Source organism: Hippopotamus amphibius, chromosome 9, assembly GCF_030028045.1.
Source record: "Hippopotamus amphibius kiboko isolate mHipAmp2 chromosome 9, mHipAmp2.hap2, whole genome shotgun sequence".
NCBI classification, from domain to species: Eukaryota; Metazoa; Chordata; class Mammalia; order Artiodactyla; family Hippopotamidae; genus Hippopotamus; species Hippopotamus amphibius.
Window position 1 is genome coordinate 42,346,357 of NC_080194.1, and position 13,270 is coordinate 42,359,626.

At 45.4% G+C, this 13,270-nt stretch overlaps 1 protein-coding gene across 4 annotated transcripts in view; it reads right to left on the reverse strand.

The window, feature by feature from the left end:
• CLPB (ClpB family mitochondrial disaggregase) overlaps positions 1-13,270 on the reverse strand; it is a 171,006-nt gene that overhangs the window by 141,098 nt on the left and 16,638 nt on the right. For all 4 annotated transcript variants that reach the window (XM_057747655.1, XM_057747654.1, XM_057747656.1 and 1 more), the window contains exon 3: positions 1,474-1,560. In XM_057747655.1, coding sequence (XP_057603638.1) covers positions 1,474-1,560 — 87 coding nt within the window. The remainder of the gene's footprint in view (positions 1-1,473; positions 1,561-13,270) is intronic.

Consider the following 13,270-nt stretch of genomic DNA (forward strand, 5'->3'; position numbering starts at 1 on the left):
TCATTTGATCCTCACAAGAATATAGTGAGAATCTATCTGCTCTGCTGTCAAATTCAGTCCCTTCACCCTCTCTGCTTTGATAATATCCTGTCCACACTGCTCTGACATCACTGATTACACTACACTCTGTTTCTCTACCTGCCTGTGTTTTCCACATTAGATCACGAGCTCCCAAGGCCTCTGATTCCCCAGTGACTAATACAGAGCCTGGCTCAGAGTAGATATCTATCAAATGTTTGTAGAAATAGGTGATTTCAGGTGAAGAAACAAGGTGTTCACAGAATTTTGAAATTCAACTAAGGATTGGAGCCAGGACTGGATTCCAGGCTCTCAATTGTAGAACCTATTTACATTAATTTTTCTTTTAAAGACTATGTGCTTGGAGCTAAAGAGGCAAATAAGGAGACAGAGTGCTGAGATCAAGTTCACGACAGAGGAGCAGAGAAGAGAGAACTAGTTCAGTACAGCTAAGTCTCTCAGCCAGCCTGAGGCAGTGCCACCCCAACATTATAAAACCCGTTTGGTTGATTTCCACCACATTTATGACCTTTCCAAAGGTGGCCAGTACTGGCAGATAAAATCCTTAAAAGTCTGCTCGAAGGAAAAATGAAAATTGGCATCTCCCACTATCAATGTCAGTGCCTGCTATAAAACGCCCAGTCTGCCTTCTTTGAAAGCATCTCTTTTTGCTCTTTTTCAATCAACTCTTCTGCACAATCACAGTTAGAGACTGGGATGCAATGGCAGCATCCAGCCTGAGCCCGGGATCTGGCAGAGGGAGGTGGCAATGAGGTACAGTAAAACACACAAACTCTGCAGGCAGTCAGACCAGGTTCTAAATCCTATCCGTGTGACCTTAGACAAATCACTTTACCTCTTCAGTTTTCTCAGCTGCAAAATGATAAATAATAATACATTTTGTGGGTGGTTGTAAGAAGTAGAGATAACTCTCTATACAAAGTAGGCTATTTTGATCTTTACACAACAGCTGCATGCTGGGGGGATGGGGGAGCAGGCAGGAAAATAGCAGGGCCTCCGATGAGAGGGAAGGAATGCCCCCACCTTCCCTAGTTTCTATCAGACCTTCCAAAGGAACAGCCCAATGAAGTCCTTGCTGGGAACAGTGACTGCTCAACATGAATAGATAATGGATAATGGAATCATGATGATAGCTCACACATGTACACTTAAGCACTTACAACAGGCTTTCAAACATTCTGTTGCTTCAATAAAGCAAATGACTCGCCTAAGGTCACAAAGTCAATGAATGATGGAGCTGGGATCCAGAGCTACATCTTCCCTCTCCACATCTCCTGTACTTTCCATTGTACCAGGTGTAGACAGTACCTTAGGCTGAGTCCATTTCCCTGCCTTTGGAGAGGACAGTGGGGGATAGGCCAAGTGTGGGAGAGCGTTCAGGATCGTGGCCTGCAGCACTCTGGCAAAGGGAGCCCTGTGTGGAAGATCTCTCACCTGTCGTTTCGGTTGATGGCTGCCACCATGAGTGCTGTCCAGCCAAGTTTGTGCCTTGCATTGACATCTGCACCATCTGACAGCAGCCTAGAAAGAGGCAGAAATACTTTCAGTGTACGGCTTATTCTAGACATAAGAGTGGAAGAAATGAAAAAGATCAACAAACAGGGAGGCTAGATGAATCTGGAAATAGTTATAGGTCTTTGGGAACTAAATACCCATCCCAGCATCTCTGGCCACTCTTCCCTGACCCCAGGCTTCCCCTACCTCTCTCCCTCTTCCCTTAAGTGAGTCTGCCTCTGCTGTCTTCCTCCCAGCCTTCTGAGGAAAGAATGTGCCTTCCCTCTGTCCAGAATGCTCTCTCCCTGACTCTCTGCCTATTCTAATACTACTTTCAGGCAATGGGATACAATCCTGGCTTGGGGGCTCTCTCCCAAGAAGGCTTTCCTGACTCATCCAGTCCACAGATCTCTCCTCCTTCCTTAGAATTTCCCCGTGCTTAGCCCCGAATGCCTAAAGACACTTCTCATCTATGTAGCTCCCAGTTTACAGAAGGATCCCACTTCTCAAGTTTATCTGTATGGTGGCTGTTTGGAAACTGGAACTCTTTGAACGCAAGGAAAGATGGGAAGAATGTTAGAAATGCTAGATTAGGTTTCTAGGAAAGTTCACATGGGCCTACTTGACTTTATATGCCAGTGCCTAGCACACAGGAGGAGCTCAATGGCTGTTGGATAAATGAACAAACGTAATGTTTTAAGTATACCACTAAAAGCCTGAATTCGGGGCCCCGGTAGCAGGGGACCCTATAATGTGGAGGTGGATAGAGAGAAGGAGAGTAAAGAGAACCAACCCCTATAGAGCACCTCCTACAAACAGGAACTGCCTCAGAACTTTACATACATGCTCTCATTTACTCTTCACACAAGCTTAAGGGGCTGATATGAATCTCCTCTTTTCATGGATGAGGTACAGGCTCAGCGAGGTGAAATGACACACTGAAGGTCACAAAGCTAGTTAAGGGGCAGCACAGTGACTGGAACCCAAGTTGATAATGGCTCTGCAGCCTGAATGCTTCTCACCTCACCACCCTTCCTCTATCCTGAACCTGCCTCCATGTAACATGCAAGACGAAAGACTAATAAATGGACTCTAGCAAATCAGCAAGACACGTGCTTGGTCCTGTGCTGAATCCTGGGATGGGGTGTGGAGAAGACATGGGGTTTGCCCTAGGGAATTTAGTTATGGAGGGAGGACGCAGGATAGCAGGAAACCAAAGCCTGTAGTGTGTGGCTTCCCACCAGAAGTGCTGTAGAAGGCCAGGAAAGGGGGAGGCCAAAAGTCAAGAGTGTTTCACCAACAAGGCAGGAGCTGCTTATGAGGAATGGTTGTTTGGGAGAACTGGGAAGCTGTCTACTCTTCAGTGGGTTCTAGATGAAAGGGCACTGGCAGAGAGTCCAGAGGCTTGGGGTTGAGTCCTAGCACCATTCTTACTCCGTAATCTGTAGTAAATGCCCCTTTAGACCAAGCCAAGTCTAACCTCTGTGCTACTGAAGTAAGCAAGTGACGAAGACTTGGGAGAATGAAGAGACACATCATGTACTCACTCGTTCACTCAGCTTGTGCTGATGCAGGGAATAAGACAGGCACTGTCAGAGCCTGAGGGGGAAACAGACCAGCAAGCACATCACTACACATCAGATGAGTGCTAGGAAGGGGGCAACAGGTTTAGTGTACAACCAGGGAACCTAACCCAGTCTTAATGACCCAGAAGGCCTCTCCGAGGAAGTGATGATACAGAATTAGCCAGATAAAAGGGGGCAAGGGAGGGACAGAGTGTTCCAGGCAGAGGTAAAGCCTCCCACCCAGAGTAGAAAGCAGCATGGAGTATATGAGGCCCTGAAAGAAGTCTAGCATGACTGCGGAGCGAAGTGTGAGGGGAAAGTGTCGAGAGAGGAGGTTGGGAAACCCTCTTCTCTCACCTCTAGTTTGAAAGATTTCTTCTGGTCAAAGTCCTGGGCCTCTTACTCTTACCACATACACTGTTAAGCATTTTTTATGCAGAAACAACTGTGCATAGCCAAAAATGTTAAAGAGGCTGCGAACATGCGGATAATTTTCTGAGACAAACACCTCTTTTTGCACAAAACCTTCCCTTGTTTTAGCAGGCCAAGTGGCGCCGTGGAGAGCACAAGGTTCTGAGAATTAAGAGACTGGAGTTCTGATTTTAACTGATTCTGGTTGGATGGCTTCACTTCTCTGGCCCTCAGTCTACAAGACGAGAAAATCAGGAAGGGCGGAAGCAAACCAGAGGTTTCTAAGGGAAAAGATTTGAACTATGCCTTGAAGAATGGCGACAATTTAGAGAAGAGGGAGGAAGTGCATGCCAGTCAAGACAAAAGACACAGGATGCTGTTCAGAAGCAGGGAAGGGATGACAAGGTATACTCAGAGACCATCAGGTAGATCGATCTGTGTGACAGTCAGCAGCACAGAAACAGGCAGCTGCCAAGATGCGCAGAGCCTACCACAGGGCCTCACAAGCCAAGCTAGGAGGCCAAGACAGTGAGCATAAATCTCTTCTGAGCCATGGATTCCTCTGAGGATATGATCAAAGTTGATGATTCTCTCCAGAAAAGTGCACAGGTGCACGCACACACTCAAAAAAAAAAAAAAAAAGGAAATCTTTCTTTACATACAATGTCCAGGGGTTCATAGGTCCCCATGAAATCAATAGCGGACCCTAGGTTAAAAACCCAATCTAAAGGGCCGACAAATGCCTGGCATGTGTACTATGGTCCTGCACTCCTGCATCTCAGTCAGAAATCATGAATCTTTCTCAGCAGCCCTTTCCTATGGAGCCTTTGAAAGGGCCTCAGAATCCTCCTCGACACTGGTTCCAATCAGCCACCATCAATAAGAGGAAACCTATATGCCATTCCTTAGACTCTCACTATAGGTAAGTAGGGTTGTCACTGAAGGTTTTAAGCAAAAGAAATTACAGAATTAACCTCACAGCTTAAGCAGGCTGAATTTGAGAGAGAGTAGAAAATGTGGACAAGGAGACCAGTTCAGAGGTTGCCATAACACATACCAAGGGAGACGAGCTACAGCAGGAAAATGGGAAAGTGGGTGTGGATAAAAGAAATGCAATGCAGCCAGAATCCTTATGCCTTTAGTGGGTCAGTGACCTGTGTTCCCCTGCCTGGGCCCTTGAGAATTCTGGAAGCAGCACTCCTCTGGAGGCAGTGCTGAAGAAAGAAGATTGAGTTGCCTCCCCTTTCTACTCCTTAAGGGCTGAGTGTAGCGTAAAGAAAAGAAAAAGATGAGTAAAAGGCTCTGGAGAAAGTCAGACCTGGACTCAGATTCTGGACCAGCTAGATAATAATACTGAGCAAGTGAATTCTGAGTCTCAGTTTTCTCACCTATCGAGTAGGGACAATAATCTCTAATTTGCAGGGATTCCAGCCCAGTCCCTGGCATATGGCAGGCATTCAGTACAGAGTGCCTTCTGCCTGCCACCCTACCCTGTTTCCATCTCTTTGATGGAACAAAGCAATCTGGCCTCAAGTTGGTAGTGGCAGGTTGGCAAGTACCCTGGGATTCTAAGACAGGGTCACACAGGATGGCCTGCACAGTTCAGCCAGGCTGGCTCGAGGCACTGCTTTGTTTATTTATTCAACAAACGTGCATACACTCACTCTGTGCCTGGCCGCACACTGGCTACTGAAGTTCTTGCTTTCCAGGACCTAAGCCAAGCACGGTTTTCTTTTTTTCTCTTTATAAATATACGTATATATAAAAAATACATATTTATATATAATTTACATGTGTGTATTTATTACATTTTATATATTTATATTTTATATATATATAATGTGTATGTGTGTATTTATTACTTTTTCCTACAAATAACTGCATTTTAAGATATGTTCATACTACTAAGCATACAATAATTCCATTTTTAAATTGCTACTTAATTCTCCATAACACATCCACCAGGTTTTCCCTCTCTGCTCTCCCAGGGATACCTACCCAGGTAACCTCCATCTCTCAGCCACCAAAAGCAATGCTCAAAGACCATCCTCTTGCATATGCCCTTTCGGACCTGTGTAAGTATTTCCCCAGGGCATGTACTCAAAGTGTGATCCCTGGGTTATAGGATTTATGTCACTCAATTTGACTAAATAGTGCCAGGGTCCTCCCCAGGACAGCTGCTCCATCTACCCTCCCACCAGCAGGACAGGGGTGTTCCTATATACCATCGACACTTGGCAATAGCCAACTTCCTAAGCACTGCAAGTTCAATGGGTGTAAAGGGATCTCACATAATTGTTTTAATTTGCATGTCTCTGATTGCCAACAATTTTGAGCTACTTATTATATGCATATTAGCATGCTGAAGTTTCCTTTTCTGTACACTGCAGGATGTTCTTTTAAGAGGAGGGACTGCTGGGAGAGAAGGCCTCTTCAAACTTTCTATCCTTTCAATGAATAAAGTAGAAAGAGCACAGGACAGAAGCAGGAGACCTGCATTCTAGTTCCAGTTCTGCCAGCTCCTACTCTGACACCCTAGGGAAGGTATATTATCTCTCTGAGCTTTAGCCTCTTTATAGGACCACTAGGGTTTTAAGAGGTGACACTGAAATCTGAAGGAAAGGGCTCTGCAAACCTGAAAGGATCATTCTAGGAGGCATATCTTAGTGTTTTTTAGTGAGACACCAGCTTTTAAGCCCTGCCCAGCATCCTGACTGAGCATCATTCTTTGCTGCCTCTGGGGGCGGAGGTGTAATGGAGAAAGCAATGGCCCTGGAGTCCAAAGGCTGGAGTTCAGATTCTGGCTCTGTCGCTTATTAGCTGTGACATGGGGGCTATTATAATCCCTATTGTGCAAGGAGGTTGTAAAGATTAAAAGAGATACCATAAGGCAGAACTCCATAAGGAGTGGTGGCACTTGGTAAATCAAGGAAGGACCAGAACAAACAAAAACCACAAGTGACCGCAACTCCAAACAACTTTTCCTCTTTCAGAGCTGGCTGGGCCCCTCCCCCGCTTCCCCTCTGTGTGCAGAGCAGTCCCAAAAGTCAGGATTTCACAAATCCAGGTCTCCTCCATTTCATTTTGTTGCTTTGCAAGTGAATGCCCAGCGGGCAGTCATTTCAAAGTCCTGGGCCAGCTGGGCGGGTGGATGCCTGCCGAGAGCAGCTGAAAGGGCCTCTGAGGCCTCAGAAAGCCACCCTTGCTCTCCCCTGTGATTTTCACCAATGGACAAAATGCGGCAAGTGAATTCATCTCTTTTAAAAAGAGCAATGCTTGTGACAGAGCCTGGTGTCTCCGAAAAGGTTAGGATTCCATCATCCCGGAGATGATGAGTGGAGTGCTTAATGCAGGTGGCCACTCAGGGCACAGCAGTCTGTGGCCGGGGGCTGGGGAGTAGCAGTGGGCACTGCCGGCCTTTCTGGGCTCACTCCAGGCTTGTGGAAGGCCCTTCCCTAATGAACTAGGTCTCCTTCTTGACAGGGCAGTGGTGGGTGACACTAATTGGGGCTGACCCAGGGTAGATGATGGTGAGGAGACCACACTAGCAGTCCAGAGTTGAATTCCAGCTCGTGTACAACTCAGACAGTAGAGACAGGCAAGAAAATAAGCGAGTGGGACCTCGGTTCAAATGCAGGCTCTGGCACTTACTGGGTGGATAGCCATGGACAAACGAGTGACTCAACTTCTCTGAATCTCGAGTGGTCTCCTCATCTGAGTGACGGCTCCTGCTCTCTGAGCCTGTTCCACAACTGTTAAAAAAGGAAGAGGACTCCACCAGCCCTACTCCATATGTCATGCAGGGGCACCATGAAGAAACGACAAGACAAAATATATAAAAGTACTTCGTATGCAGTAAAGTACTATACAAATGGAAGAGCCTATTTCATTATTCTCATCGTTTTCCAATGAGTGTCTACCCCATTTTAAGGAAGCAACAGAGTAAACTAGGACAATACATGCACGGTGTACACAGGACTTGGAACATAAGTGCTCCAAATTTTCTGTGGCTGATAAATGGTCTCAAATCTCCAGGCAAGGGCAGTGGTAAAATAAGGGTTCCCTAGCCCAAGAACTGAAGATTTCCACAGGAGAGTAACTAATCAAGGGGAAAAAAAAGAAGCTGCTCCCATCTATGAGGCATCCAGGACAGTCCTGAAGGCTATGGACCAAACAGGCAGCAGTGGTAACCTCTGCTAGGGAAGGGAGGGTAGGGGAGTCAAACTTTCACTTCCTGCTGTGAAAGCTTCTGTATTGTTTGAAGTTTTGTTGATGTTTTTTGTAACAATGAATATACTATTACTCTTAAAAAAAATTTTTTTTTTCTTAAGAAAAACTTTGGGACCTGGAGCTTGTCATCCTGAGAAGTCAGTCAGACAGAGAAAGACAAATATCATATGATATCGCTTATATATGGAATCTTAAAAAAATGGTACAAATAAATCTATTTACAAAACAGAAACTGAGTCACAGATGTTTTAAACAAACTTATGGTTACCAAGGGGGAAAGGAGGTGGCCTTGGGGGGTGGGGGGGAGGGATAAATTGGGAGACTGGGATTGACATATACACTCTACTACATATAAAATAGATAACTAAAAAATAAATAAATAAATAAATAAATTAAATAAAATAGATAACTAATAAAGACCAACTGTACAGCACAGGGTACTCTGCTCAATACTCTGTAATGACCTATATGGGAACAGAATCTAAAAAAGAATGGATATATGTATATGTATAACTGACTCACTTTGCTCTACAGCAGAAACTAACACACTGTAAATCAACTACACTCCAATAAAAAAAATTAATTAAAAAAAGAAAAGAAAAAGAAAAACTTACCCTTTCTTACTCCCAGAAGCCTTCGTGCTGCCATGATGCCCTGTACTAGCCTGTATCAACAGTTGTCATAGTTTCCTTGTCCCACTCCCCCAGTAGTCAGCATGGCCCCCTAGAAGTAAGGACGTGCCTTGTTTCTTGACTCCTGGTACTGACACAGCAGCCGACACCAGAGGGCTCAGGGGCTGAACAAATGAATGCCTCCAGCACTTCCCTACACAAATCTCTCTCCTATACTCACATAGTTAGTCTTTTTCCAAGAACTAAGGCTCCCGTGTATACGTGGAAGATGTGGATGTGGCTTCTCACTCTCAGGACTGAGGACACTTAGGCACAGGCCTGGAGCTGGAGGCCATGGGTTCCCATCACGGGTCTCTTAGTAACTAGCTGTGTGACCTGGATAAATCTGTCTCTCTGGGGCTCACTTTTCTCTACAGTAAAATAAGGGAACTGAATTAAATGATTTCTCAAGTCCCTGGAAGTTCTAAAATCTTAGGATTCTAAATATGTATAGCATCAAAATTGAGAAGTGAGCTCCTAGCAAACACAGGCACCAGCATGACTTCCAAAGAAAAGGCAACTCCTCAGGCTTGCTGTTTATAGGAGGGAGGGCGTCCCAGACAAGGATATAGGACAGTTTTGAGTTATTCTGGCTAACCAGCTCTTCCACTCAGGGGAGGGAGGTACCACTTGGTTTTTCTTCCTTCTTCTTTATGACCAATCAATACAAAGCGGCCACTGAACTTCAATCGTGCATTGTTCCAACTGATTTCCGGACCCTTCACATGAACTGCCCTCAGCTGCAGCTGGGGAGGGGGCTGAAGAGTGGGGAGCCTTGTCCCACCTGCATCAGAGGCCTGGAAGCAGTGAGCCATGCAGACTCAATCATGATTGCTATCTGGGCAACAGGGCCCTGGCTGGAGCCTCGCAGAAGGTCCTGTTTACAGTAATAACAGCACCAGGCTCTGCCGTCTGAGCAGAGGCAAGGCGCCTGGGGCTAGAATCCACACACAGCCTCCATCTGTGCCTTATCTACCCGGCTGGCCTGGGAGGGGCGGGGCAAAGGAGGAAAGGCTGCTGTCAGACCCAGCCTGGGCCAGCCAACTTCAGGCAGGTCCGGGTGCTCCAACTCCACAGACAGAAGGCCCCTCTGGCATCTTTTGCTTTCACTACTGGAACTGAGCACTCTCCTTCAAGGGCCAGCTCAGGGCCCTGCCCCTAGGAATCTCTCCAAATGCTCTCATTCGCAATGAGGTAGCCCATCTCAGCACTGCCATATCAGGACTACTCCAAAGGGCAGTGGGTGGGCACTGAGGGAGGAGGACTAGCACTTATGTAGCACCGACAACAAATAAGGTGTGCCCTGTGTAATGTGCCTACAATGCTTCATAACCAGTTACTTCCCATCATATAAAGTTTTAAAATTTCCGGATGTAAAGAAGGATCTGCTGAGATCAATCTATCCAATCCTTCCTCTTATACATACAGATACGGAGGCTCAGAAAGCACGAGCCTTGGAACAGACTGACAGGGATATAAGCCCGCACCTTGTCCCTTCCGGCTGTGTGACTGTGGGCAGGCAGGTCATGTTAACCTCTCTGAACCTCAGCCATCCTACTTTATCAGTCTGCCAGACCTACCTAACAAGGGTGCTGAGATGACCAAAGGAAATAACATATGTGTAAGCACTTCCAAGTGTTAGCTATCATCATTACCATTGTTCTCTATTCAAAGGCACACAGCGGAGGAGCGGTAGCAGAACTTCACTGAATACTGCCGGATTAAACAGAATAGAAGCCAAAGCTGGGGGGATCATTCTTTGTCCCATCTTTCTTATAGTTTCTAGCAGGAACCTGCCATACATTAAAGTGCATAGATTATTATTTTTAATTTTTTATTCTGAAATGATTTCAAACTTACACTGCAGTTAAAAAATAGCACATACACAAAAAACTCAGCTATATCTTTCACTCAGATTCTCTTGACATTTCACCTCACATGCTTTACCACTCCTCTCCTTTCTCTTTTTCCTAGACCATGTGAGAGTTAGTTTCAGACATTATATTCCTTTATTCCCAAATATTTTAGCACACATTTCCTAGTATAAGGACATTTTCTTACATAGCCACTAACCAATGATCAAATTCAGAACACAACACTGATAAAGTATTTTTTATCTAATATACACCCCATATTCAAATTTATTCAATAATCCAAATAATATCCATTATAGCAATCCACCCTCAGCCCCAGATCCAGATATAAGCCAGGATCAAAACTGGAATCAAGCATTGCATGTGCCTTCAGTTTCCTTTCATCTAGGACAGTTCCTCAACCTTTCTTTGATATATATTCATGATACAGACATTTTTGCAGAGTAAGGCTAGTTTGTTTATAGACTGTCCTTCAATCTGGATAACAATTTTTTGAGGAACCACGTCCTATTATTCAACTATTCATTCCACAAACTTTTCATGGGACTGGTTACTGTAGGACTCTGAGCAGGATACTGAGGGCACTTTGATGAATTCTGCAGTGTTCTTGCCTTCAAGGTGTTCATCGGATAGCTACGCACCTGGCAAACAGCTAAACAAAATACAAGCAAGGCACCATGTGAGTGTAGGTCAGAGTGAGATCCACAGGGATGACTTCTTAGAGGCAGAGGCATGAGCTGTGCCAGAAAGGATGGGCAGAAGCACACATTCCCTTAATGAACTCCTGGGATCTTCTATGGAAAACATCTCTGCTTCCCCAAACAGTGTGTGCCATGGCTGGGATGCAATAAAACACAAAACCCAACAATACAAGGCCAGAATGGGGACGAGGCGGTCCAGGGCACCCTCATCTGCGTACCTCTGCTCAGGGCTCTAAGCTATGTCCCAATAAGCAGCTGCCTTGGGGACAAGAAGGCAAAGTCTAGGCAGCTGAAGTGTGGGAAAGGGCCGTGAGCGCCACCTACTGGCACCACGGCAGGCCTCTAGGCTGCCACAGAGGGCAGCAGGGCAGCTGGGCAGCTGGCTGGTTGCTAGGAAGCTTGTCATTCGATGGCAGTGAGTCACAGAAGTGGCTCAAATTTCTTAAACTGGGTTGGCACTTGAGCCACTACTACTAAGCTCCAGAACCCTATGAGATTTTCAGTAAAGAAGAACTGTGTAAAGCCAACCACAGTACCTGGCCCTCTAGATGGGTAGGGACAAAATTTGGCCTTCATTAATTCAGGTTTGTCCCAGTAAAAAAACTTAAGTAGCCTCTTCTCCAAGCCAGGCTCTGTGCTGGGCACTGAGGGTACAGATGAATCAGACATGGATCTTGCCCACGAGGAGCTCCCAGTCTGAACTGGGGGTGGGGAAATGGAACAAATAAGGACACAAATAAGTGCTTAAAGGATCACAGGTGCTGTGAGAGCTGTTTGTACGGGATCAGTGAGTATACAGCATGCTTGGCTCTTCCAGTCTTGCAAAGCTCTTGAACGGTAGAGTACAAAAGGGCCCATGTTTCTTGAGCAGCCTACTATGCATCAGGCACTTGACATTTATAACCTCATCTGGTCCTGTGATTAGAGCAGGAGCATGAGTCATATAGAGAGAGGGTAACCGACTTGCTTAAGATCACACGGTCAGTGAGTGGCAGCTTGGGACTGCAGCCCATGCTCTCTCGACTGAACCACACTGTCTTCCAGGGCACATATCCCATCTTCTTCCCTTTCCCCCACATTTAGCCTGCGGCCAGCAGAAGTATCTGATGGGACTAACCAACTGACAGAAAATGATAAAGGAGGAAAAGCCTTAAGTGAAAAGGAGGTTATCTGAGGGATGGAGATACTCTGATTAGTTCTGCTGTCTAGAACCTTCTCCCTTGGAAGAGACCCCTTCTCTTATTAGACTGTAGATGACAAAGGCCAGATCCATCCCTGCTTCTTCACGGTAGTCTCCATACTACCACCACTACTTGCACAGTTGCATGGCAATACAACACCTTAAGGTGGTCTTGACTTTAGGTTAAAACAAGCTTGACAAACAAATCTAATCAGTAGGTTATAGAAGTACAGGAAGCCCTAGTTCTCTGTAGACTGTGCTGACTGCAAGCTTAACAGACTCTAGCAGTATAATGTAGCTGCCAAGAAAGCTAAGGCAAGCTCAGGCCATGTTAACAGATTCATAAAATGCCTAAAAAGCAGATTACTGCCCTGCTCCTCACAATAATGGTCATGCCACACTAGAATTCAGAAGGGGCACCAAAAACTTTGTGGCCACTTCATTAGAAAATGACTAGGATGAAGAGAAGACTTGAAACCACAGTTCAGGGAACCAAGAGTTATTTAGCTTGGAGCTCTGTCTCTTAATGTTTAAAAGTCTGGAACAGGAAAAGGGAGCTGTGTAGTCCTAGATGACAAAGAAGGGACCAAAAAGGGGAACCGTACAGAGCATTAACTACATAACAGCAGCTCACCATGTGCCAAGTGCTATGCCAGGTGCTTCCACAATATTACCTTAGAATTCATCACAACATAAAATATAATATTTTTCTAATTACAAAATGCTTATGCTTATATTACTCCAACTGCCCAGAATGTCTTTCCACCCAGTTCCTTGTATCTAATACCACCCAACTCCAGGCCAAGACTAAATGCCCCCTTGTCTATGGAGCCTTAACTTCTTATATGCACTAATTACAATTCTCTTACCAGGCTGAAAGTTCTTTGAAAAGCAAAAGTCATAAAGATACATCTTTCTGCTCCTTCTCAATGCCGAACGGGGCATATTGCTCATGAAGGGCCTTAAGAATGAATAAAAGCCAAAGAAAATGTACAAATGGCCAAAAAAACTCATGAAAAGATGCTCAACCTCATTAGCCATCGAGGAAATGCAAACCAAAACCACAATGAGCTATCACTTCACACATACTGAAGATGTCTCTAAT